Source organism: Saccostrea cucullata, unplaced genomic scaffold (genome assembly GCF_032062105.1).
Source record: "Saccostrea cucullata isolate Sc308-1 unplaced genomic scaffold, CSIRO_AGI_Scuc_v1 ctg6243, whole genome shotgun sequence".
In the NCBI taxonomy this organism is placed as follows: Eukaryota; Metazoa; Mollusca; class Bivalvia; order Ostreida; family Ostreidae; genus Saccostrea; species Saccostrea cuccullata.
Window position 1 is genome coordinate 12,460 of NW_026929003.1, and position 23,428 is coordinate 35,887.

General features: G+C 32.8%; 3 protein-coding genes and 1 long non-coding RNA gene across 6 annotated transcripts; 2 read left to right on the forward strand and 2 right to left on the reverse strand.

The window, feature by feature from the left end:
• Positions 1 to 1,361: 1,361 nt before the first annotated feature.
• Positions 1,362 to 5,397, reverse strand: LOC134279546 (uncharacterized). Of its 2 annotated transcripts, none has more exons than XR_009994672.1 (5): positions 5,323 to 5,397; positions 4,720 to 4,927; positions 4,449 to 4,515; positions 3,099 to 3,211; positions 1,362 to 1,668 (listed from the first exon to the last, which is right to left on the reverse strand). It is a non-coding gene; the product is annotated as an uncharacterized LOC134279546 (long non-coding RNA). The 2 variants fall into 2 exon arrangements; XR_009994671.1 differs by having other exon boundaries at positions 5,290 to 5,386.
• A 2,868-nt stretch (positions 5,398 to 8,265) lies between these two features.
• LOC134279545 (uncharacterized) lies at positions 8,266 to 11,262 on the reverse strand. 2 transcript variants are annotated; one of them, XM_062761951.1, is made up of 10 exons: positions 11,202 to 11,262; positions 11,022 to 11,086; positions 10,777 to 10,888; positions 10,514 to 10,584; positions 10,221 to 10,338; positions 9,956 to 10,096; positions 9,060 to 9,133; positions 8,856 to 8,928; positions 8,641 to 8,706; positions 8,266 to 8,493 (listed from the first exon to the last, which is right to left on the reverse strand). In XM_062761951.1, exons 1-10 carry the CDS (start codon positions 11,217 to 11,219, stop codon positions 8,428 to 8,430), a joined length of 804 nt encoding a protein of 267 aa, XP_062617935.1. In that variant the 5' UTR covers positions 11,220 to 11,262; the 3' UTR covers positions 8,266 to 8,427. The 2 variants fall into 2 exon arrangements, with proteins under 2 accessions (XP_062617935.1, XP_062617934.1); XM_062761950.1 differs by having other exon boundaries at positions 10,777 to 10,891.
• Positions 11,263 to 12,553: 1,291 nt separating this feature from the next.
• LOC134279547 (C1q-related factor-like) lies at positions 12,554 to 19,480 on the forward strand. Its single transcript, XM_062761952.1, has 2 exons — positions 12,554 to 12,844; positions 17,251 to 19,480. The coding sequence occupies exons 1-2, from the start codon at positions 12,568 to 12,570 to the stop codon at positions 17,721 to 17,723; spliced, it is 750 nt and encodes a 249-aa protein (XP_062617936.1). The 5' UTR covers positions 12,554 to 12,567; the 3' UTR covers positions 17,724 to 19,480.
• A 2,968-nt stretch (positions 19,481 to 22,448) lies between these two features.
• LOC134279549 (uncharacterized) lies at positions 22,449 to 23,424 on the forward strand (the record flags this gene model as incomplete). The annotated part of the gene is made up of 2 exons (XM_062761953.1): positions 22,449 to 22,766; positions 23,179 to 23,424. Coding segments are annotated over exons 1-2 (535 nt in total), but the record flags the coding sequence as incomplete, so codon positions are not given.
• Positions 23,425 to 23,428: the final 4 nt, after the last annotated feature.

Below are 23,428 nucleotides of genomic sequence, written 5' to 3' on the forward strand. Positions count from 1 at the left end.
CTTGGATTTGAATGACAAAAAGTAATAGAAGATATGGAGATAACGAACAGTATTCCATTTCAAAGTCCATAAAACAATACAAAATACAGTATAAGTGGAAATTTTAGGGAGATGCAAATTTGCTGTTAGCGAAAAGTAATTTTAGCCATTTTAAAAATGCCACCGAAGAAGCTATTACAAATGAAACCAAAATTAATTTTTAGCGATATCAGTGCCTTCGCTAATAATGCCAAAATAAAATTCTTGCTAAAATTTCCACGTATACGGTAGGAGCAGAGCAAACATGGACCTCCAAAACATCAGAGGTAGGATCAGTTGCCATGGAGGAGTGAACATCCCCTGCCAAACGGTCACACAAGCTGTGTGCTCCTAGTCATGATCGGGAAATGGCAGAAAAATCCGTCATCAATTCAGTGTATAAATATTGGACTAACAATTAGTATGAAAAACATCAGTCAGCATTTGACTCAATGATAAATCGTATTAGCTTACAATTCAAAAGTTATGACAAGAGGCCCATGGGCCACATCGCTCACCTGAGTTACTTTGGTGATGCAGTTCTTTCCAGATTTCCCCTTTTCTTGTATCTATTGTGCCCCCCCCCCCCCCCCCACCACCACCACGGTTTTCCCCCATCTTGATTTTAATAATTTAGAATCTACACTACACAAGGATGCTTCCACGTAAGTTTCAGCTTTCCCGACCCACTGGTTCTTGGGAAGATTTTTCTTATATATTTCAGTCTATGTAAAACTTGGATTTCCTATTTTGGCCCCAGCCTACCCCCAGGGGTCATGATTTGAACAATTTAGAATCTACACTACCCCAGGATGCTTCCACATAAGTTTCATCCTTCCTGGCCCAGTGTTTCTTGAGAAGATTTTTTTATGACCCCGACCAAATTTGTCTTTTCTTGATTATCTCCCCTTGGAAGGGGACTTGGCCCTTTATTTTTACAATTTAATTTCCCCAGCACATAAGGATGCTTTGTACCAACTTTGGTGAAAATTGGCCTAGTGGTTCTTGAGAAGAAGTTGAAAATGTGTAAAGTTTACAGACGGACGGACGGACTACTTACAAAATGTGATCAGAAAAGCCTTCGGTGAGCTAAAAAAGGATAAGGTTTTTGCAAACAGACAGACAGACAGAGCAAAAACCACAAGCCCCCAAATCTCTAATTATGGGGGTTAAAAACACCTATGCAAATTACATCTAAATACCGTTACATATTTCCTAAAAATAAAGCAAAAACAAGACTGGAGTAATTAGTTTATTACATCATTTCAAACATTAATTTTGTTTCTTAAATCAATCAACACCAAGTATGACATCTCTAAATTTCAGTAACATTGAGTATCCAGTTTGTGTAGAGTTTTCATCTGCTATTAAATCTGTACATATTATGTTTTGATATTAGGTTATTTTGAAATGTTTCAAGATTGATATCATGGACACTGCTTTCTCAGATTAGATACACTATCATGTCAGAAGGCTCAAAGACTCAGTGATAAAGAATTACAAGTATTGTACAAAATTTAGTGATAGCAATAGCTTTGACAGTTTATCAATCCATCTAAATCTATAAAATAGATCTTTCTCCTTCTTCAGGTCCTTTTCTTTCAAACAAAACATTTTCAAAGCTGGATATGACATCATTTACTGGAGGTACTGAAATGTAACAATATCATTACATGTATATCACCTGATTGTTGATCAATGAAAATAACACATAACAAGAGGCCCATGGACCACAATGCTCACCTTAACATGAGCTCCTATAACATGCATTTCTGTCCCTTCATCATAATTTGCATTTATCTCAGTTTCAAAGAAAGTATTCAAAATATTTTTAAAGAAACTTCATATGCTGACACATAATAATGAGAGAACCTCTCAACTGCATCCACTTTTTTGGACATTAACCTTTCTTTTGACATTGACCTTAATTTCTTGAATGTGTGTTTAGCCCAGTTTCAAGAGCTATTAATAATACTTTTGTCAAACCTTATATGCTGATACATATTGATGGGACCTATTTAATTTCATCAACATTTTTTGACCTGATTTTTCCTATAATTTAATTTGTTAAATTCAGTTTTAAAAGAATGAGATGAATAAAATAGGAAGATTTTCAAATGACTCAATAAAACCTTTTTTTCTTTCCTGAATTATCTCCCCTTAGCCTTAATCCTACCCCTTCAATCTTGCCTTTTGATTTTGTTGAATTATGGGGGGAGAGATTAAAATGTAACAAGAAGCCCATGGGCCACATCGCTCACCTGAGCACTAAGGGTAGGAAAAAGTAGAAAATGGCTTTTTATTGTAAAGTTTAAATTAAAAAAAGTAGTTCCATGACCAATCATGGATTTGCTATTTTTTAGAAAATGATTTTTAAAGAATATATATATATCTTTAAAAACTTTGGTCGGCCATTTTGGCCCCGCCCTACCCCTGAGGGTCATGATTTGAAAAAAATTGAATCTACACTACTTGAGCATGATTCCATATAATATGATGAATTATGGCTTTGTCATTCTTGAGAAGAAGATTTTTAAAGAATTTTCCTATATATTTCTATGTAAAACTTTTGTCGGCCATTTTGGCCCCGCCCTACCCCCCAGGGGTCATGATTTGAACAAACTTGAATCTACACTACCTGAGGATGTTTCCCCATAAGTTTCATCTTTCCTGGCACAGTGGTGCATGAGAAGAAGATTTTTTAAATATGCTACCAAATTTTCATTAATTTCCAATTATCTCCCCTTGAATGAGGGCGTGGCCCTTCATTTGAACAAAAACCTGAGTCCCCTTCACCCAAGGATACTTTGTGGCAAGTTTGGTTAAAATTGGCCGAACGGTTCTTGAGAAGAAGTCGAAAATGTGAAAAGTTTACAGACAGACGGACAGACGGACGGATGACGGACACCTTACTATCACATAAGCTCTTCTGGTCTCTGACCAGTAGATCTAAAAAATTCATGTAAAATATCTGCAATTGCCCTCAAGCTTTTTTTTACACCCTCCCTGGGTAAATCTGCCATTATCTGTAATAAATAAATCAATTCTTTAAATTCTGTAGAACAGAATGTCCATTTTACCTTGTCATCCATATTTCTTTGAGTGAATAATCCTTTCCTTTCTTTGCCACACTGTTTTCTTTCTTTAGAACATTTATACTAAGTCTTCTAAAAACCAAGACTCTTTGTAGCTCCTAAAAAAATAAATGTGCACATAATTCTTTCAATAATTATAGAATAATTTTGATTTCTCATGATGACTGATGATTAATGAATTGTTTAAAAAGGCATTGAAGAGTGTTTTACATAAAACAAAGACAAGGAATCAGTATCAGATTTTGAATTTTGCTTCTGGGAACTACTCGGCATGATATATCATAACATATGGTATACACAGAACATGAACACAGAGGGCGTGCATGTTTAAACTAGTTCAGTGAAAGTGTGCTATACATAAGGCAATCATTAAAACAAAACTGTAAAGGAAAAATAACCAAGCTTGCCTGTTAGCTCTAAAATCAAAGGCTGATGGCCTTGTAGATGAGGGCCGGTGGCCTTTGTTGACCTATGGTTTGAGTGATGCTGGTGGCTTTAAAAACTTAAGAGTAGGCCTATGGCCTGAGATATACAGAGGCCAATGGCCAAGGTGACCGATGGTCACAAGTACAAATTATTTTAGGGCAGATTAATACACGTCAAAGACTTACTTATAAGATTGACCATGTGGTAATTCCCATTATGTGTTGGCCGATGGCCTGAGATCATGTAAAGAGGCCGATGACTAAGATGACCGATGCTCATAAATGAATTTGAAAACATTAACACATCAAGGCATTATAGGATTAACAATGTTTTAATACCCCCTCTCATGAGTAGTTTCCCTTGATCAGATACCGAAGGTGGTGGGGAACTGGTAGTTCAGTTCCAAAACAACAGAGAATCAATGTAACATAAGAATCAAGCTATTGTCTATAAGTGAAATGATTTGATTTGCACATGTCATGAAATCACTGATAATAATAATCTGACAAATGGTGCAAAACTCTGTACTTTATATAAACAGTATTTAATTTATACATTAAAAATAATATTTAGAAAATCTTTTCATCACAATACTTGTGAATGGATTTAATCCGTACAAAGTCAAAATTGAAAAATTTATATCCAGATTCCATACTCAGGCTAAGTGGTTTGCTTTATATTTTCACTCGTGCTTCGCACTCGTGAAAATTTAAAAAAAAATCCTGTCCCACTCATGAAATAAATTCCATAATCAACTCCAAAACATTGAATATCCTCTATTTACTCTATTAAAATCATAATCAAATACACTGTAGGTCTCTCACTGTGTAGAGAGTCTTCAATACCCGATACATTAAAAGCCTCCCCCCATAGCCACACATGCAGAAACACAAGCAATAACACTTCTACCTGTAAATTTCATTCCAACATTGCCAGGACAGTTCTTACTTAGGACAACATCCATACATCTCATGATCTGCAATATAAGACAGTACATGTATTTTGATGATCTGGTCCTACAGTAAATAAAAACTGAGTAGAAAACTCAATACGATTACGTTATAGTTTTACTTCAACTTGAAACCCAATCAAAGCATTCAGTTTCAATAGATGTGAAAGACTTACTGCAGAGAAAATTCAAGTTAAAACTGTAAAATACAAGTACATGTATATACTATACCCTTCATGCCTACAGGTACACAAGGCCTCATTACCACAGCCTTCACCTGCCTCTGTCTTTGGCTAATGCCCCTGCTGATGCCCAGCTAATCCAACCCAGCTGGAATCTTTCTTGTTCCATTGTTCTTCTCCAAGTTCGTTTCAGCCAGCTTTCTTCTGAGTGCCATGTCATTGCCGGAGTACAAATCATGTTGTTCTCCATCCTAGGACTATAAATAAATAGCCAATCCAATACCACTTCCTGAGAAATGTTTTTTCTATCTCCTTGAACTACTTGTTTTTATTTTACTGCATTTGAGAAATATACTTAAATTATGCCAATTTAACTAGCCTATATATAGAATATTAATAAAGAAATAGATCTAGATTATGCTATATTATTTATATGTACAACATAAATCACCAAACAATTCCATTCTTATATGGAAAAGAAGTACAGAGACAATTCGAACTACCTGTTTCTTCGGTAGGCTAGCTCTTAAATTTGATCTGCAGTTTGATAGATCATGACTGACATGAGATGATAAGATTTGAAAGCGTAACCTTTATTAAATGAATGCATGACACTTACTTGTACATAAATGATACGTAATAGGCTACTTACAGCGCTTTGTCTGTCGTCGGCTTCTTGTTTATATTTATAATCGCACAGCACATGGCTTTTTCAGGTGACGATCTCTCTCTCGCATCGACGCTTGATTTCCGTCACACTTGAAATAATAAAAACTTCACGCTTCAAATAATAAAAACTTCAGTCTTCACGCTTCAAATAATAAAATCTTCACGCTTCAAATAATGTAGGAAAATCTCTCTCACTTAAACGTTTGTGTCCGTCACGCTAGAAATAATAAAATCTTCACGCTTCAAATAATGTAGGCAGTCACAATCTTATAATTATTGTGGAGAAGGGGACAGAGTTTTCGTTACTGTCACTAAAAAAGAAGTTATCTTTCCTGTTGAAAATAAAAACAAAGTCCCGTTTACATCATTATTATATTGTTGCAAAGATTATGTAACGAAGATTTCGGAAATAATTGTTTTAATTTTTTTTTTTTTGTAATTTAATTTTTTTTTTTCAATCACTACATTGTTATTACAGGGATGCATTGTTATAAAATGATGAAATAAGAATAATTATGATCTTGAAGTAAAATAAAAAAAATGTGTACAAAATAAAAATTAAAAAAAAAAAAATATTTAATTTTTTTTTTTTTTTTTTTTAATATCGTGTCCACATTGACTGGCAAGATTATTATTGTAAAGTGTAAATAATGATAATTGGGGAAAATAAAATAATGTGTACAATTTAACAGACAACATTATAATTATTGCATGAAAATAATAATAATGTTGTAAAAGCAAGATTTTCAGTTTGGGATGAGATAATTATTTTTGGTATAATTATATAGGAAAAAATAATAATAATGTGGGGGTACCCTACGGCTTTCCATACTATATACCTCGGATCCCCCTTATTTTTTTTACTTTTTGGGGGGCTAATTCATCTTAAAAATTTAGAATGAATGAAAAGAATTTACATAAAAATGTAGAAAAACATCTCACTCTCCTGAAGGCCGTTTCGTCAATTTTTGTTGTTCTTGTTACATAAGTTGGTTTTCCACAATTCTTTAAATATTACAAGAATCTATTATGATAACTTTACATTACAGTGGCATATCATATGACGGGTACGTAGCAACAATTCCCAATTTTAAGAGTAAGGTCAAAAAAGGGTTATGTAGTACATGTATATTAGGGAAAAAAATTGGCACTGAAAGAAGTTGAACCTACCCCCCTCCCCCAACACACACATACGAGATTTTCGAGTTTGGGCCATATCGTTGCACTATTTTACCATAAGTACAATGTTAGATTTAGCTATTTTTATGAAGATTTTGATAAAAACTTTTTTGAAATCAAATCATTATGATGTTATGAATTTTTATAGAATTTAATTGTTCATTTTTTTATTAACACCACAAATTTTCACTAAAATACTAATTCAATCTTTTTGAGAAGAAATATCTTCTCAATATCAATACCTTAAATATCTTTTAAGATACATGGACACAGATTTGAAGTTAATTTTTTTCGTCTTAAAGTTATTGAAACAAGATTGTCACTTTTCTAAGTGTTAAGAATAAAATTAAAATTTGTTAGAGTGCAAGGATGTGTCAATCAAACCCGTCTAAAAATTTGAAGTTTTAATAACTTTGAGATGAAATAAGATTTTTAATATATATTTTTTGTGTGAAATGCTATTAAAATATGTAAGTCGTAATATTATACAGAAAATATTAACTTCAAATCTGTGCCCATGCACCTTTACTATCTACGACACTTACGTCTCTCTGTATCGATGTCCGTTTTTTTTTTCTTATTTATAACGGAGTACATTTACCGCTTTTTGAAGGTGATACTGCTGATTCAGTAATAAATACGCAAATTTGTTTAAGTTTCTACATATTATTGAATTAATTTAAAAAGAAAATGTGCCTGAGAAGTTTGAAGAGTTTCTGTGCACCGACAAAAAAGAAATTAAAAAAAAAATCCGATACCGTCGGGAGCCGGGAGTCGGGAAGACTAGATTTACCGCGTGCACGTTGGTTAAGTTTTTTTCGTTTGTCGTGTTTTTATGTACGTTTGTACTGCAAAGATGATCGTTGGTTTTGCATTCATGTATGTTTGTTACGTACTTGTTCGTTGATTATGCTTTAATGTATACTTGTTCAGCGAAAAGGTCTGTTGATTATGCATTGTATATCATTTGTTAAGTTTCAATGGCTGCCCATAGAAAGGGTATAAAAACGTTAATTAACGCAAAACTAACAACTTATTTTATAAAAATACTAAAATACACATCATACAACCTTAAAACAAATCAACAGACCCGTTTGCAAAATCAACAGACACCAATGCAAAACCAACGATTATTCACTGAACTGACGCTAGATGGCGTGCAAAACACAGATCGATATTACCTGAATTAACGCTAGATGGCGCGCAAGTTTTCTACGTAATCATTATTTGTGTACTTTCATCAATCGCAACTTAGTTGAAAAACTTTGCTTTATAATAATTTGATAGCATTTATTAGCTTTATTATGTATAAATATAAGATAAAATGTAGACTAAAAAATGAAATATTCTCTGAGAAAAATCTCCTACATAGACTGAAATCTACGCTATATATTCAAAATGATGTACTATGATAAGCAATGGAGCCTCTATCATAATTAAGAATTTCAAAGCCTCTGGTTTAAAAAACGAATCAAATTCAATTGTTGGAAAGTTGTTTGCATGATACCCAGGTGACCTATAAGGCCTGTGGACCTCTTGTTTTTTCAAATTACTTTTATATCAACCATATTTGACAATACCACAACCAAAATGGGGGGGGGACTGGACTTTCTATGAGTATTTTTTTTTATATAGTTATATAAGAACTTATGCCTGGAAAAGACCACTTGAGGAAAGCATTTTAGAAATCAAAAACCAGCAAATACACAAGAATATAAATTTGATTTATTTAAAAAATAAATTCACATCTTTAACTTAAAATCTCAAAATGATGGTAACCGTTATAGAAAGTGAGTTGTCCAAATGAAATCATATACATATTCTTTGAATTAATTAAATATTATCTTCAAATATCTTCTGACACATAAATGATAAACTAGGAATCAACTAGGCCCAAATTTCAGACAATTTAACGACGGGCAAAAAATCGACGCAGTCTGTTCAGCAGCCCCAACTTCTTTTTCTTCTCTTTCTCCTGTTGAAAATAAAAAATTATATTCGTTATTTAAACATATAAATGCAGTTATCATGTTTAATAAACATTACATGTATATTACACAATCATATAAGAGTGAGGCCTCCAGAAAACGCATCAGATAATGATAGGAAGAGGACAGTTTACCTGTTTTTTCTTTGGATTGCCACAACACAGAAATCTTCTCCAGCCTTTTCGCTCAGGATTGTCCTCCTATAAGTATTAAAAAAACTTACATAACTTCTTTGTTAGAGTTTCGTTTCGTTTCGTTTTTATTTCATTTGTCTATTTTCAAAACAAAAAAAAAAGCCTATGAATTAAACATTGAAAATCGCTTGAATATCAAATAGTGAAAAACATACTGTTTTGTGGCTTGCATCTGCTTCAGATTGTACATAGGCAGGTATATGTTCATGTACGTCGACTATAGCTGGTCTGTAATCAGGAATAATTTAGTAAATAGTTAAACAAAAGTAATGTTAACTTTATAATTTTCTTGTTTTGTCTCATATTTCAAATGACAGATGTCAATAGGCAGTTATATTATACAAGAAACACATACATACCCAGGAATATTGCAGTCAGGTCCAGCTAGGGTCTTAGGATCAACCGCAGTTTTCTCAGCAGCTTTGTACAATGGCTGTCAAAAAAGGATAAATATGTAATCTCTACTGTCAGTGATAAAAATCAATTCAATTTAATCTCTTCTTTCGTCTTTCAAATGTAAAGGTCATCATATACTGTAATATAATCAAACTGCGTTATCTTTAACTCTATTGGATAAAACATCGGAATATCCGAGCAATGAATTGGATTACAGGGTTAGGGGGGGGGGTTAAATATAAATAAAATATATTTGGGACTTTCAACCCACTCCAACATATCTCTGGTATTCGAGATATATCGGTTTACGAGATAATGCAGTTCGAGATAACATATGTCTACTGTATATATATAATACTGTAAGTCGTTTTAATTCCACGGTGTTAAAATTTCACGATCTCAAAAAGTACCAATTGCGATGGTTTTAATTTCACGCTGCAAGAAATTAATTCAAAATTTCGTATAAGCATTTAAACGCTTTAAAAACAAATAATACAATTTACGATGGGTTTAATTTGGCGGAAAATTAACAAATCGCGAACATAGCGAAATTAAAACCATCGTAAATATTTGCCAATCTACAGTATATAAAAATGCATACAGATGCATCCTTATGTATAATTTACAACAAAAACGACCCTACATAGGGGGACATTTCAATGGGGGGGGGGGGGGCACAGCTATATATTTCATTACTGTACGTTTTCTGTAGTATACTGAGTGTTTTATACAGAATACTAGTACTATTACATGTATATCGCCAAAATTTTTCCTACGACCATGAAGAACATTTAAGAGGATTAATTACATTTAGAAGAATGCATTTCCAATGAATTCAGCATACAAATAACTTTCATACCGTTGAGGTTATTTCGCTTTGGGCTTCATTAGATTTTTGTATCGCCGCTATGTTTCCTTCTGCAACTTTTGCACGAATGGCCGGGCATCTGAGTGTGTATTGGACAATTTCTGATCCAATCGTAACTTTAACCTGCAGTTTCTGAAAGTTAAAACAAAGCACTTAATTAAAGGAGAAAATTATATTCAGTGTGTACGTCTAATATAAGAAATATAATATGAATTTATAGGTATTTGAAATAAATATTTTTCTGATCAATAGATACCTTGTGTATTTTCACTTTCTTATTGTCCACATGTTGTTGGTACATGTATGCACTCTTTTGAGGGTCATAATTCGCGAATCGGAATTGTGAAGTTTTCACCAACTGTCCATCGTCTGGGCTAAAAGCAAAAATGAAAAAAAAAGTTCAACATGTTATACCTGATATTTAACATGCACTAAACTGTACATTTCGCTCTTGAAATATACAAATGATATTTGTCTTGTACGACTTAGAAGGGCAAAAGACAATTTATTTTCTAGAGAATGTAACATTTTCAATTATAAATCATTTACCTTGCGGCAGCCTGTTTTGTTGCAAGAATAATTAAATCTCGCACAGTCTCTCGAGCAACTCTGCGAAATATCTGTTGATTAAGAATAAATAACAATTGATTTAATTGTACTCCTCTGCACTCAATTTTTCAAGGAGTAAATTGTGCTATTCCTGGTAGAAGAAATGGTGCTATCTACGGTATAACGATTTTTTTTCTTCCAGGAAAGCATTCGTCATTTTTTCAACATTATCTATTTAACAGAGTACTAGTCTTTTATTTTACCTTTTTCATCGTTATTTGCTGCTCCGCGTAGAAATCCTGTTTTGCAATTACATGTATTTTGTCATCAGAAGCTCCGAGTACAGCAGGAAGCATATTTTTCTGTTCTTTGGCACTGCTGAGAGGAAGAAACAAACAGGCTTAATCTCCATGCAGACTTATCACAGGTTTAATAAAATTGGTATAAATAACATTTGTAAAATACGCTAGTGAATCAAAAATATAATTTTAGTGTCTGTTTTACATACCTGTACTCAGTAGTACAATATCTGTAGACCTTGAAAATGACCTCATCTAGGATGCTTCGCACTATCTGAAACCAATTTAATTAAATGTTTAACTTAATTATCAAGGATTATATACTAGTATAGCGTTACATAGATAAAAATTAAATTATGTCACATGTAAGAATTTTCCCCACGACTTACCGTCGATGAACTTGCCATTGTATTGTACAAAGAACAACGTAAAAAAATATGCAACTAAACGGTAACCAAGAATAATGCAAAAGGCATTATGACGACATTGGTATCGAGATGTCATTGGTATTATGACGTCATTCAATTGAAAACTAGATGTTTTAGAAAAATAGATCTAAAATATGGAAACATGAGCTACCATTATATGATAAGAATTACCGAAAAGGAAGATAATTCATGTCTACCCCTATAATAAAACTAAGTACTATGACTCTCAGAATATGACAGCTGTTGATTGCATACCATGTTTTCCAATCAAGACTAGTTACCTTTCTTTATCTGGATTAAAACAGTTAACTCGAATTCTCTCGATCGTTATCATTACAATGAGATGCGAGTTTATCTCAGTAGGTAAACAGTGATGTCATCGGCATTTTCATGAGAGAGAGAGAGAGAGAGAGAGAGAGAGAGAGAGAGAGAGAGAGTCACATGAAGTCGTATATATCAAAAGATTGATTTATTGGATACTGTTTATCGCCGAGTCGGCAATTTTTCAGCCATCAATAGAACATGAAGCTTAAAGAAAAACTTTTTATTAACAGATATAAACCTGTTTTAAATGCTACCTAATGATATTTTGTATCAGAGCTATACTTTTCTCACAATATCAGAAATATTTAAAAAAATAAAATAAAATAACAGGGTTCTCCGGCAAGGGTCTAGGAGATAATTGATTGATTACTCAAGGTGAAGCCCTAGTAATTAAGTGTTATAACTTTTTGAATTGAACGACGGTAGAATTGTTTGATTAAAGTTTCAGTTAGCATGGTTAGAGAGAATTTGTCTGTTTAGATCTTTACTGTGTCGCATGCATGAAATTGAACCGTTACTGTGTCGGAGAAAATTTTACTGTGTCGGGAGCAACACAGTAAAACAGCTCATGGAGAACACTGAAATAACGATTTTATTTGAACATTTGCTTTTTTTTTTAATTATTATTAAAATATAACAATATACTGTCCTTTGCACAACTTTACATTATCAGTATGAGAAATCTATTCTTCCAATTTCCCAAAACATCCTGGTGTGGCAAAAGGTTATCTAAGGAAGCTATACACTTTGTTTAATTAGATCACAAAATTAGTTTAAATTAACCTTCTCTAATGAAATGGTTTTCAAATAGATAATCCAGAAAACAACTTTGAAGATTTTAAATAGCCTAGAAAAGTAGTCATTGTGTATAAATGTTGCGCCATCTGAAAATAAGTGCTTTAGCAGTTACTAACATCCTGAAAATTGCTGATATATATAAATAAAAGAAAAAGACGAATTTGAAATAAAACATCAGTTGTTTCTGTACGTAGTTGAGTTAATCATGGAGTACACTTTAAGCCTTTTTGTTTTTGTGACATTTGTCCTAATATTTGACGGAAATAACTATGTTGAACCTGTGCTCACTTCCTCGAATTTAACTACTGATAGAGAGGGTGATCTGAACAAAATTTTAATCAATCAGGATTTGACTCAGAAGATACAACTCGCGCAAAATGTCATAAAAGTTATGAACGATGTTCAAAAATTAAAGAATGATGTACAGCGTCTGGAAACGGAAAATTCCCATCTCAAGGCAGAAATTGATTACAAAACAAACAGTAAGTGTTAGCACAACGTTTTAAAATTGAAAGAAAAGCAATTTTTTTCAAATATAGGAAGAAAATATATTTATATTCAAATAAAGGATGGGAATTTAAAAAAATGTAGCTGCAGATCTGTAGCTCTCCGAAAAAAAAAATACATTGATAGACCGGAGAGCTACAGTGCCACCCACTGGAAAAACTGTATATTAATTGCACACAAAAAAGTGCGCTCGCTTCTCGGTTAATTCTTCCAATTTCTTATCTCAATTGCAAAAAAGAAAAAAAAGATTTCAAAAAATTCCTTTATCCTCAATCAAGTACTCTCGAAGTTGACATCTGAAAGAAGCAAATTGGACCGAATTATCTTTGAAACCAAAATGGCAGTATAAATAAGTGAAATGTTCGATGATTACAATATCAGGGTCAGAAGGACTATTAACAACAGTTTTGAGGAATATTTGGTTGTGGAAACAGCGAAAGAATATGTTAGGAACGCACGGTTAGTAATATTTTGAGATAACAGTTTTAAAAATATGGAGAAATAAATCGAGAAGCGAGCGCACTTTTTTGTGCGCAATAAATATACAGTTTTTTCAATGGGTTACACTGTAGCTCTCCGGTCTATCAATTTATTTTTTCGGAGAGCTACAGATCTGCAGCTAAAAAAAATGGTGGTGTTCAAACAGCAGAAAATTCCTTTATCAAACAAGAATTTGTAAATCATTTGATCAACACAAAAAATGAAGTACTCAATCTGATTAGTTCTTTATGCCAGTAGAAAAAATTTTAATTTTTGTGTATAGCATATACTTTAACCTATAAAATATAACAGCGACAAAGAACAATTTTCAAGCTAAAAAGTTCATTAAGGTAGTATTCTTCCCTGGATTCTGACTAGAATAATATTCAAAGTATATTTGCTTATGTCTTTTATATTAACCCCTTCCATGGCAAAGATTTTAAGCATTTCTAGACAAATTGATATTAAGATTTCAATGCATTCTTTCGGATATTTCTTGAAATTTTTGAATAAACCAATGTATATATATTCTGAAAGCAGGTATTGTGTAGATTCTGAAAATGGTTATAAAAATATAATTTCAGTTGCCATGGCAACGAAATACACAATAATCATGCTGGAATTTCCATTCATTCGAGAATGAGTTTTATTGTGGTTTTTTTTTTTGCTTAGTTACAAAGGGTGAATCCAAAAGTAATGTCACAACTTTGATAAAATTCCTATAAATCGACATTTAGCTATGACATTACACATGATGGAAGCTTTATTTATTTCAAATCAGACCTGAAAAATTCAACAGAATACGATGTATACTTTTCAAAATATCGGATTTTCAACAATGGCCGTTTGTGGCATATGAAAATATTTTCTTTTCTGCCTCTCAAAATTATCATAAAACAATGAATTTAGTTAATATTTTTACACAATCAAAGACTTGGAGAGATTTTCAAATGTAAGTTAAATAAATAATGAGTGAAGTTTTAAAATATATCAAATAAATATCATTTTTTAAACAAACTAGAATCAGTTAGATTTTAAAAGCTTTCAATCTCAATACAAATTTGAGCCATAAATCCGCTGTAAAAAGCGTTTTTTTCTCTCTTAATAAACGATCAAAATGTTTTGCTTTTGTAGCTTTTGTATCTTTGTATGACAACTTTACCATATAAGAAAAAAATATAAGAAATAAGAAAAACTTAAATATAGGAAGCATATATATAATTTATATAACTAACATATCCTAAATATTTACGAAAAGCCGAGAAACATTGGATTAGCCAATATTCATTTAAGTTAAATTACAGTATGTATGTCAACTAAGTAAAATAATCTTGTAGGCCCTATATTGTAGTTTCTTTTTATGCAAAAGAAAAAAATCCAATCATTTGAAATGCATGTAGGGATCGCACGATTGTCGACAGTATTTTTTCCAAATGTCCAGGGAAAAAGTTATGACCTTGAACTGACCTTGCCTCTAATATAATCTCACTGATACCATCATTTAGTGATATTGTCTTCTTTATTTTCTAATAATTTAATTAATTTTCAAATACAAGATATATGAGAATCCTACCTTAACAAAAAATCAGAGGTGGGAGCAGGTGCTATGGAGGATTGAGTATCCCCTGCCGACTGGTCACACTTTGCCAAGTGTTCTTTGTCAAGATTGGGGAATAACGACGAAAATCGTGGACACTTCGATGCGTGTAATATGACTAGAACTTACGCATTAATTAACATCTGAACATGAAGATTATTTTGAGATTTTTTAATCAAGTCATAAACATTTGAAAGATTGATATTGATTGGTCGTATGCTTTTTAACACCTAAGTCGAGATTTTTTTCGACTCATTTGGAGGCAACACTAGTACTGTGACTCGTTACTTTCACTTCTAATGCTGGGCGCTTGGCGAAGGAAGAGTCAAGCTACCTAATATGCTTACCTTTAGTCTTGGCGTGGTGCACCTAATGCGAATCGATTCCAGTGGTCTGTTTTACAAAGGAACTTACAACTAAGACCAAAATTTAAATTTGTCTGATTAATATAACTTTCTAATTTACATTAAAGTAAATATGCTTTTTTATTTTTTTTAAAAAGGAATGTAACATATATTTCTATGCTATAGCGCTTTTGAAAGTAACTTTGCAAATTAAAAATCTGCTTTAGTTTTTGGTCCAGTTCGAGGTCTAGTTTCAAAGAGATGTGATTAAACAAGGAGTGAAAGTAAGTGTTTTAATGACTCACATATATAGCATCTTTTAAAACCGGAAAACCGGTGAGCAAAACTTATGAAGGAATTCAAATCCCCTTTTTCACAGATGTAATATAAACGGAACTAAGAAGATACAAGTTTGGCTTACCAGAAAGCCTGAAATGTCATCTCTTTGGCTTCATTAATGTTACAGAATAAACAGTGGAGTGTTATATTTTTTCTCAGCTATTGCATATTATTCTGTTCTTCTTAGGAAGGGGAATTGCAGCTTACCTGAACAAGTTTAGATTAGGAAAAAGGGTAGTGATCAAACTCCAAAATCCTATTTTTTGGATGAGAAGGGAATTTTAAAACTTTTTTTTTATTTTTTCGAAAAACAAATTCATTTTGTTTGTACATGACTATACTCGAACAAAAAGTGTGGATAAGGGAGGGGCTGGCATTGAACAATTACAGCAGTACAAAGTTAAAAGGGCTGGTACACAGATTTGTAGATCTGATTTTCTAAAAATTGTCAAAATAATATCATGATTCAATTTTTAAAACTACAAAGTTTATGACACGTTTCATTGACATATATTCTAGAACTTTCACATAGTAAACTTAATCCACAATAGAGATAACTCTTAATGACAAAAGTGTCCATTCTCCCTTTATAATTTGATTTTTTTTTTATCAAATTTTGCCTCGTAAGCCATACTATAATTGTTTGAATTTTACTTTGCATTGCCATTCCTTTGAATAATCACAAGGGTAATATTTTTTAATGTAAATTGTAAAGTTTTTACCATCAATTCCTATTAGTTAGTAATGCGATTACTTATGTGAATGTTTTAAATTTGATGTCGTTTTTCTGTGAATTCTTGGATCCACGCCTCGGCTGCAGAGGATTTTTGCACACACGTGTTAGAAGATTCTATAGATTTCTGGCCATCATTTAGGTAATAGCCAAGAAGACTATACATAAGAACATACAGTGTATATTGTGAAGAACCCCCATCATCCAGGCAATTGTGTGTGTCGAACTCTTTATGATTTATTTGCAGCTTGTTTTCTTTATCAATAATAAGGCAGATCGCTTGTTGTTTACTTCTCTATATTTAGAAAATCGCATCATCGCGTCAAACTGAACAGTCTGTGATCCTCGGTCGGCCTCGCACTTTTTGTATGTAGCTTAGTGGAGTCAGCCGAGGATTGCCGATTGATAAATGACAGCTTACACTGGGTCAGTCAAACTTAATGTGTCATGAACAAAAATGTAGCATGCGATTCTTAACCAAGCGCTCGGCACTTTGAAGTGAAAGTTGCGGGTCTTACGGATGAATCATTAAAACCCCAGGCTCTATGTCACAGGAGACGTTGGCATAATATAGATCCTGCAATAGCTTATAATAGACCTTAGTGGCGAGTAAAGCCCTTCATCGGTATAAATGGTCATGTCTCTATATAAGTGAAAAATAATTGAGTGAAACTACTACAATATAAATCAATCAATCTTAACTGGAAAGCTAGGAATTATAACAAGACAGTCGAAATGGTTTCTGTTCCTAATGTCTTTGTCATTTTTATCTAGGGTTCATAAGTGTCATACTTCAGCCTGTTTTGCGCCAAATTTAATATACTAGTAATAACCATCAGAAAATGGATATGTATTATATATATAAATACCATAGATTTAATGTTTCAGGTTGCACAAGGACACTGGAATGCCTGGATCAGAAAACACGTGTTGCGTTTTATGCGTACTACTCTAACAATTTCAAAGCTCTAACCACTGGGACAACCTTAGTCTTTGATTCAGTAATCACAAACCTTGGCAACGGGTACCATAATAGAACTGGAATATTTACTACTCCATCATCAGGGGTCTATGCCTTTACTTGGACCGTGAACGCAGCAGGACTACACGTCGCTGGATCATCTGGCAATGAATATGGCGAGATGAATGCGTCCATAAAACAAAACGGAGTAACAAGAGGGTCGATTAAGGCTGATTCTGAAAGAAAGAATGATGACGACAGTGCTACTGGTTTTGTTGTTTTGAGTCTAAGCCTTGGGGACAAAATAAAAATTGTATCTGATAAGTTTAACGGTCAGGGAGGAATGTACAGCGACGATGAATATGGCCGAACTTCTTTTTCTGGATTTCAAATTGCATGATTCATTTATAACATGATTCATGTTTTTATTCTCACTTGCATAGATATATATATATTCAAAAGACGTTAAGAAATAGTTCAAGATAGTCAACTTTGTAACGTTGTAACGCAAGTCGGCTTGTGCATTTGAAATGTAACGTGGTCATATCATTTAAAATACTCTATTTTGGGTGATGACGATGGACCCTTTTTTATCAAGTTTGCATTTTTTTCCAAATATGAATGTTGGAAATGTTTCAACTGTAAAATTTATCGGGAGTAAACATTCGCATAATGAGTGTATGAATTTTAAATGAAATTTATTTATTCAAAAAAGAACTTGTTTCAGTAATTTTCTTTTTCTCGATTGCTTCATTATATGAAAATCGTTTATGCTATTATTTCTTTATCGCAGTACATGTAGGTTGCTTTATTATTTTTTAAAATTGTGATAACTTGCATGCCTCTATATTGTTTTAAAAAATGTTTCTCGTTTAATAAATCTCATATGATTGTTTCCATATACGTAATAAAACATTTAATGAATAGTTCCTCAGGAAAAATCAAGTTTATGGTCCTCTCGGTAGAAAACTAATTCCTTCGCCGCCTCGGGAAATACTTTCCTCCCATGGAGAACCATGAACTTGCTATGTCACGAGACCCATAACAGTATAGTTATTTCCATTCATATGTCGACTCGATATATCCCAGTGAACTCTAAATAAAATACACATCAGAGTCTGCCACTTCAGTTTCATATTTGGATGTCGTTTTGACTATAGACTATAAGGGCCAATTAACAACTAAATTGTATGCCAAACAATATTTCAGCGTTTTTCATCGTCAACGTTATCTATTTTTTGTTGTAATACTTAGCCATCTCCTACATATGAAGTTTTTGTTTACTAACTTATTCGATACACAAGAGCATGTTCTGAGTATGATCAATTTTTAAACCGACCAGGCTACCGGCAGATAAATTGAGGTTACAGGGATTTCAACAATCTCGTTTCAAGTCGCAATTCTATTGTCGTTGTACATGTTATGGCCTTGTTAGCATATGTAACCAATCATGGGTTTTGGTTGATGTTTTTCTTAACAATCATAAAGGTTTTGATTTTATACTGAATTTAACTATGGAATATCCTGTCTTTCTGATCAATATTCTCGGCAGGTTGACCGGTCGACAGGGGAAGCTTACTCCTCCTAAGCACCTGAATTCTGTTCAACAGAGCTAGCTCTATATATAGAACATTTCTGTTGGAGGTATAAGGAAATTTGGCTAGCGTTCCCTAACGTTCGCTTTGTTGAACAGGTTTTGCTGTAAATGAGGTTTTGGCAATTGTCTGAGAGACCTCATGAATAAGTATTTAGCCTTTTTAAACATGTACTTCTATTAAAGTGTTAATAACGTAAAGAAGGTTAATAACGTAAAGAAGTGGTAAACACTGTTGACTTGCAATTAGAGAAGGAAATAATTATTGACACTGTGTGATAAGGAATGTGTAACAAGAAAATAATTATATCCGTTTAGTGGAAATATTCTTTACAGTGGACTTGAAATAGCTTAAGACATAAGTTGTAGACTTTAAATCTTTAGTATTTTTATGTATCGAGCATAGTATGCTTTACATGGACAAATACGTCGTGTGTGTAGAGGTACCAATGTATTGTTATACTCAGTATTAATGTTATGTTCCCACTATCACGATTGGCGCCGCGATTAAAATCGGGGACTCGAACGTGGACAAATCGTAGTGATCGTATCCAACCGAAACAGATCTTGTGTTCACTCGCGGCTATCGTGCTGGATTCGGTTGCACGAACGATAGTTAAATTAACTTCAAGTTAATGCGGTAACTAGCTGTTAAATTTTTAATGATAAGTTACATAACTGTCAATTAAATTGTTGTTGTTCGAAAGTCAATTAAAGTTTAATTAGTTAACTCAGATTTAATTGATGTTTTATAGTTAACTCTCTGTTAAAATCGTTCGACGCGTGCACTTCCCTTACCTATGGTGAAAGATTACTGACGTCATAATTAAAATGACGTGGATTTGCTAAAGAAAATTTACGTGATAGAATGATATCCTTTTACCGGATATTGCTTTATATATTATTAAAAGTAGTTTCTTCTAACATGAATTTAACATTGAAATATCAATTTACACGCAATATAAACAATACAGTTTCAACGAATTCCTGTACATGTAGTTTTTTTCTGTATTTAATTCTAACACTAGACGTTGAATTTGAAACTAAAAATAATAATTATAAAAAAAATAAATAACTCTCTTAAAAGGGGGAGAGGAACAACCCCATCCCACCCCACCCCCTTCTTAATATTTTGTGCCTGGGGTTCATGGAATAAACGTTTTTTATCAACTTACATGTACATTCATACGTACCAAGATATTGACACAGCCCTAACAATGCAATCGTGTCTAAATTGAAATCAGGATCAAATGTGTGTTTTACTCATGTCAGACTTTTATATTTTATCTGTATAAGTTCGTCCTTCATCGCAAACAAGTTTTGAAATGATAAAAATTCCTCAATTTTGATTGAAATGTTTAATTAAATATTTAATGTACCTATGTAACCTAAGCTAAATCTGTTAATTAAATCACAAAATTAACTAAGGTTTAACTGGTAGTAAACTTTTGTGCAACCGATTTAACTTGCTGTTAATTTTAATGTAGCGTTAACACAAAGTTAACGGCTAGTTAAATTTAATTATCGTTCGTGCAACCGAATCCTGATCGTGAAATTTTTTTTGACTGTCAAAAAATTTTCTACGATAAACACGATTAAATTTTAATCGTTATCATCGCATCAAATCGCATTACATCGTAACTAGCCTCAGCACGATAGCCGCGTGTGAACACAAGATTTGTTTCGGTTGGATACAAGTATTAGTAAACGCATCTAATATGGCTTTCATATCGTGATCATCGGTATCGATCTCGGACAGAACAAACATCCCGCTGAGTGGCGATTCGTTGGGATGCCTCACGTTCTGTCACTATCTGTGACGCTTTGCGTGGTCCTACTGCTCACGTGCTGACACGGTATTTTCCCGCTCAAAGACGATATGATACGGACGTATGAGAGTAAACGCCATTAGACACGAGTGTTAACGCTTTGTTGCGGACAATCACGCTATATTGCGAGAACTTAAGCTTGCAGAAATAACGGGAAAATTGAATGCGTTTTTTTCCCGATTAAAAAAAATGTTAGAGTCTTGGAAAAATATTTTTAAAATGCCACCTTAAACAAGTACAAAAAAAGTAAGAGAGGGGAAAACCTATCTTCTTCTGAACCTGAACCCGTTCGATCAGAGGTAACACTGGTGAAAAAAAATAAAAAAGATAAGAAAAACAGTTATACTGCTGCCTTTGCTCTACTTTGACAGCAATAACATATGGCCAAAGTTAAACTACAAACACCACGTTTATGAAGTTGTCATCAACTTCCACTTCTGCCATTATTATTGATTTTATGTTTATGTTTTGTTTACTTTTTAACAGATAAAATATAAATGACTCAGTATAGCCAGATTTTTATATGTCTGTCGGGGTAAAATCGTAGCTCAAAGCGTGTTCTATCTTGATCCTGATCGTGAAAGACATTACAAAGAACGTGTTATTTTATCGTACATTAGCGCAAGAGTGCGCGATGAACGTATTGTATCGTAAGAGTACGTATTAAAACGTAGGAGATCCTTTCTAATCGAGAACTCAGATCGTGATATTCATGACAAATCGAGGTCCCTTTTCGACTAAATCTTAATAATCCTATTGAAACGTAACTTATCTTATCCGAACGGTAGTCAGATCGTCAGAGATCGCATCTCATGAAATTTATCCATCGTGGCCATAGCGCATAAAAGCGTTACGAAACGTATGAAAACGCACCTATACGCATCTCTTCGTATCTTGACATAAAATTCAATAGAAACTCTGCGATCAACTACGATTGATCTATCGTGATGTGCATAACTTACCGCACGACAGTGGGAACGTAGCATAAGTGAAGTATATCAAGATACTAGCTAATAATTTGTTAATTCCTGTCAATTACTTTATGAAATTGATAATGATTAGCAATAATAATTATATATATCTGCATGTAAACGTCCACGAGAGAGAGAGAGAGAGAGAGAGAGAGAGAGAGAGAGAGAGAGAGAGAGAGAGAGAGAGAGAGAGAGAGAGAGAGAGAGAGAGAGAGAGTCACATGTAGTCGTATATGAAAATAATATGAAACCTAAAAAAAACTTTTTACTAACAGAATTATGAACCTGTTTTAAATGCTACATAATTATAATTTGTATAAGATATATATATTTTTCTCGCATACTGCAAGAAAAATATTTACCTGGTACAAATTTTATAAATAAAAAAAATTATATATATTCTCACAGTATAAGTCAGACATATTTGGAAAATAAAAAATGAATAAATAACGATTTGAAATGGACATTTGTCTCCTATTGATAAAAATATACCGTCCTTAAAAGTATCAAGTAATTTCCTGAACGACTTTACATTATCAGTATGAGAAATCTACTTTTTCCAATTTCGCAAATCATCAAGGTTTTACAAAAGGCTTTCTGAGCTATGTACCTCCTGCAATTAAATCACAAAATTAGTTTAATAAGATGTTATCTAATAAAAGTTTTTGCATATTATGTAATTATATATGTAATACAGAATATATATATATATATATATAAAAGCACTACAGTTGTTTGAATTGTACTAACTAAGTTTATAATGGAGTACTCGGTATACCTTTCCATCCTTGCAGCATTTGTCATAGTGTTTGAGGGGAAAAGCTATGGTGAAGCTGTGCTCACTAATACCAAAACTTCCGCGAATTTAACTATCGATAGAAAGGGTGATTTGAAAGAAATTTTAATCAATCAGGATTTGACTCAGAAAATACAACTCGTGCAAAATGTCATGCAAGTTATGAACGATGTTCAAATATTAAAAAATCATGTTCAGCGTCTGGAAACGGAAAATTCTTATCTCAAGAGAGAAATTAAAAACAAAACACACCGTAAGTAAATAAATAAATAAATAAATAAATAAAGATCTATATATATATATATATATATATATATATATATATATATATATATATATATATATATATATATATATATATATATATATATATATATATATATATATATATATATATATATATATATCCAAAATTTAAATAAGATTGTAAGCTTCTGAAGATTGAAAAATGAAAGCGCTAAAGCTTAACTGAGGATTTTTGTGTTTTCTTTTTACCTTTTATTAAATATATATATATATATATATTTCTTTTTCTAATGGCTTTGACATAATTTAAAGGGTTCCTAGGTGTCGTAGCTCAGCATGTTTTACGCCAAAGTATAATATAATAACCATCTGAAAATATACTAGCATATGAATTGACTACCCCGGATTTAATATTTCAGGTTGCACCCGAACACTGGAATGCCTGAATCAGAAAACACATGTTGCGTTTTATGCATACTATTCTTACAACTTTAAAGCTCCACCCATTGGAACGACTTTAATCTTTGATTCAGTGGAGACAAACCTTGGAAGTGGCTACAATAAAAGAACCGGGATATTCACGGCCCCAACTTCCGGCGTCTATGCCTTCACTTGGACATTGCACGCAGCGGGATTACATGTCGCTGGGTCATCTGGGAGCAACTATGG

What these genes read in the sequence shown, in the direction of transcription:
- LOC134279545 (XM_062761950.1), bottom strand. An exon ending in AGCAAATAACGATGAAAAAG is followed by an intron (nt 10,585 to 10,776) that starts GTAAAATAAAAG and finishes CTTAATCAACAG; the next exon opens with ATATTTCGCAGAGTTGCTCG. An exon ending in CAGATGCAAGCCACAAAACA is followed by an intron (nt 8,707 to 8,855) that starts GTATGTTTTTCA and finishes TAATACTTATAG; the next exon opens with GAGGACAATCCTGAGCGAAA.
- LOC134279547 (XM_062761952.1), top strand. Translation starts at nt 12,568, where the DNA reads ATGGAGTACACTTTAAGCCTTTTTGTTTTTGTGACATTTGTCCTAATA. An exon ending in AATTGATTACAAAACAAACA is followed by an intron (nt 12,845 to 17,250) that starts GTAAGTGTTAGC and finishes TTAATGTTTCAG; the next exon opens with GTTGCACAAGGACACTGGAA.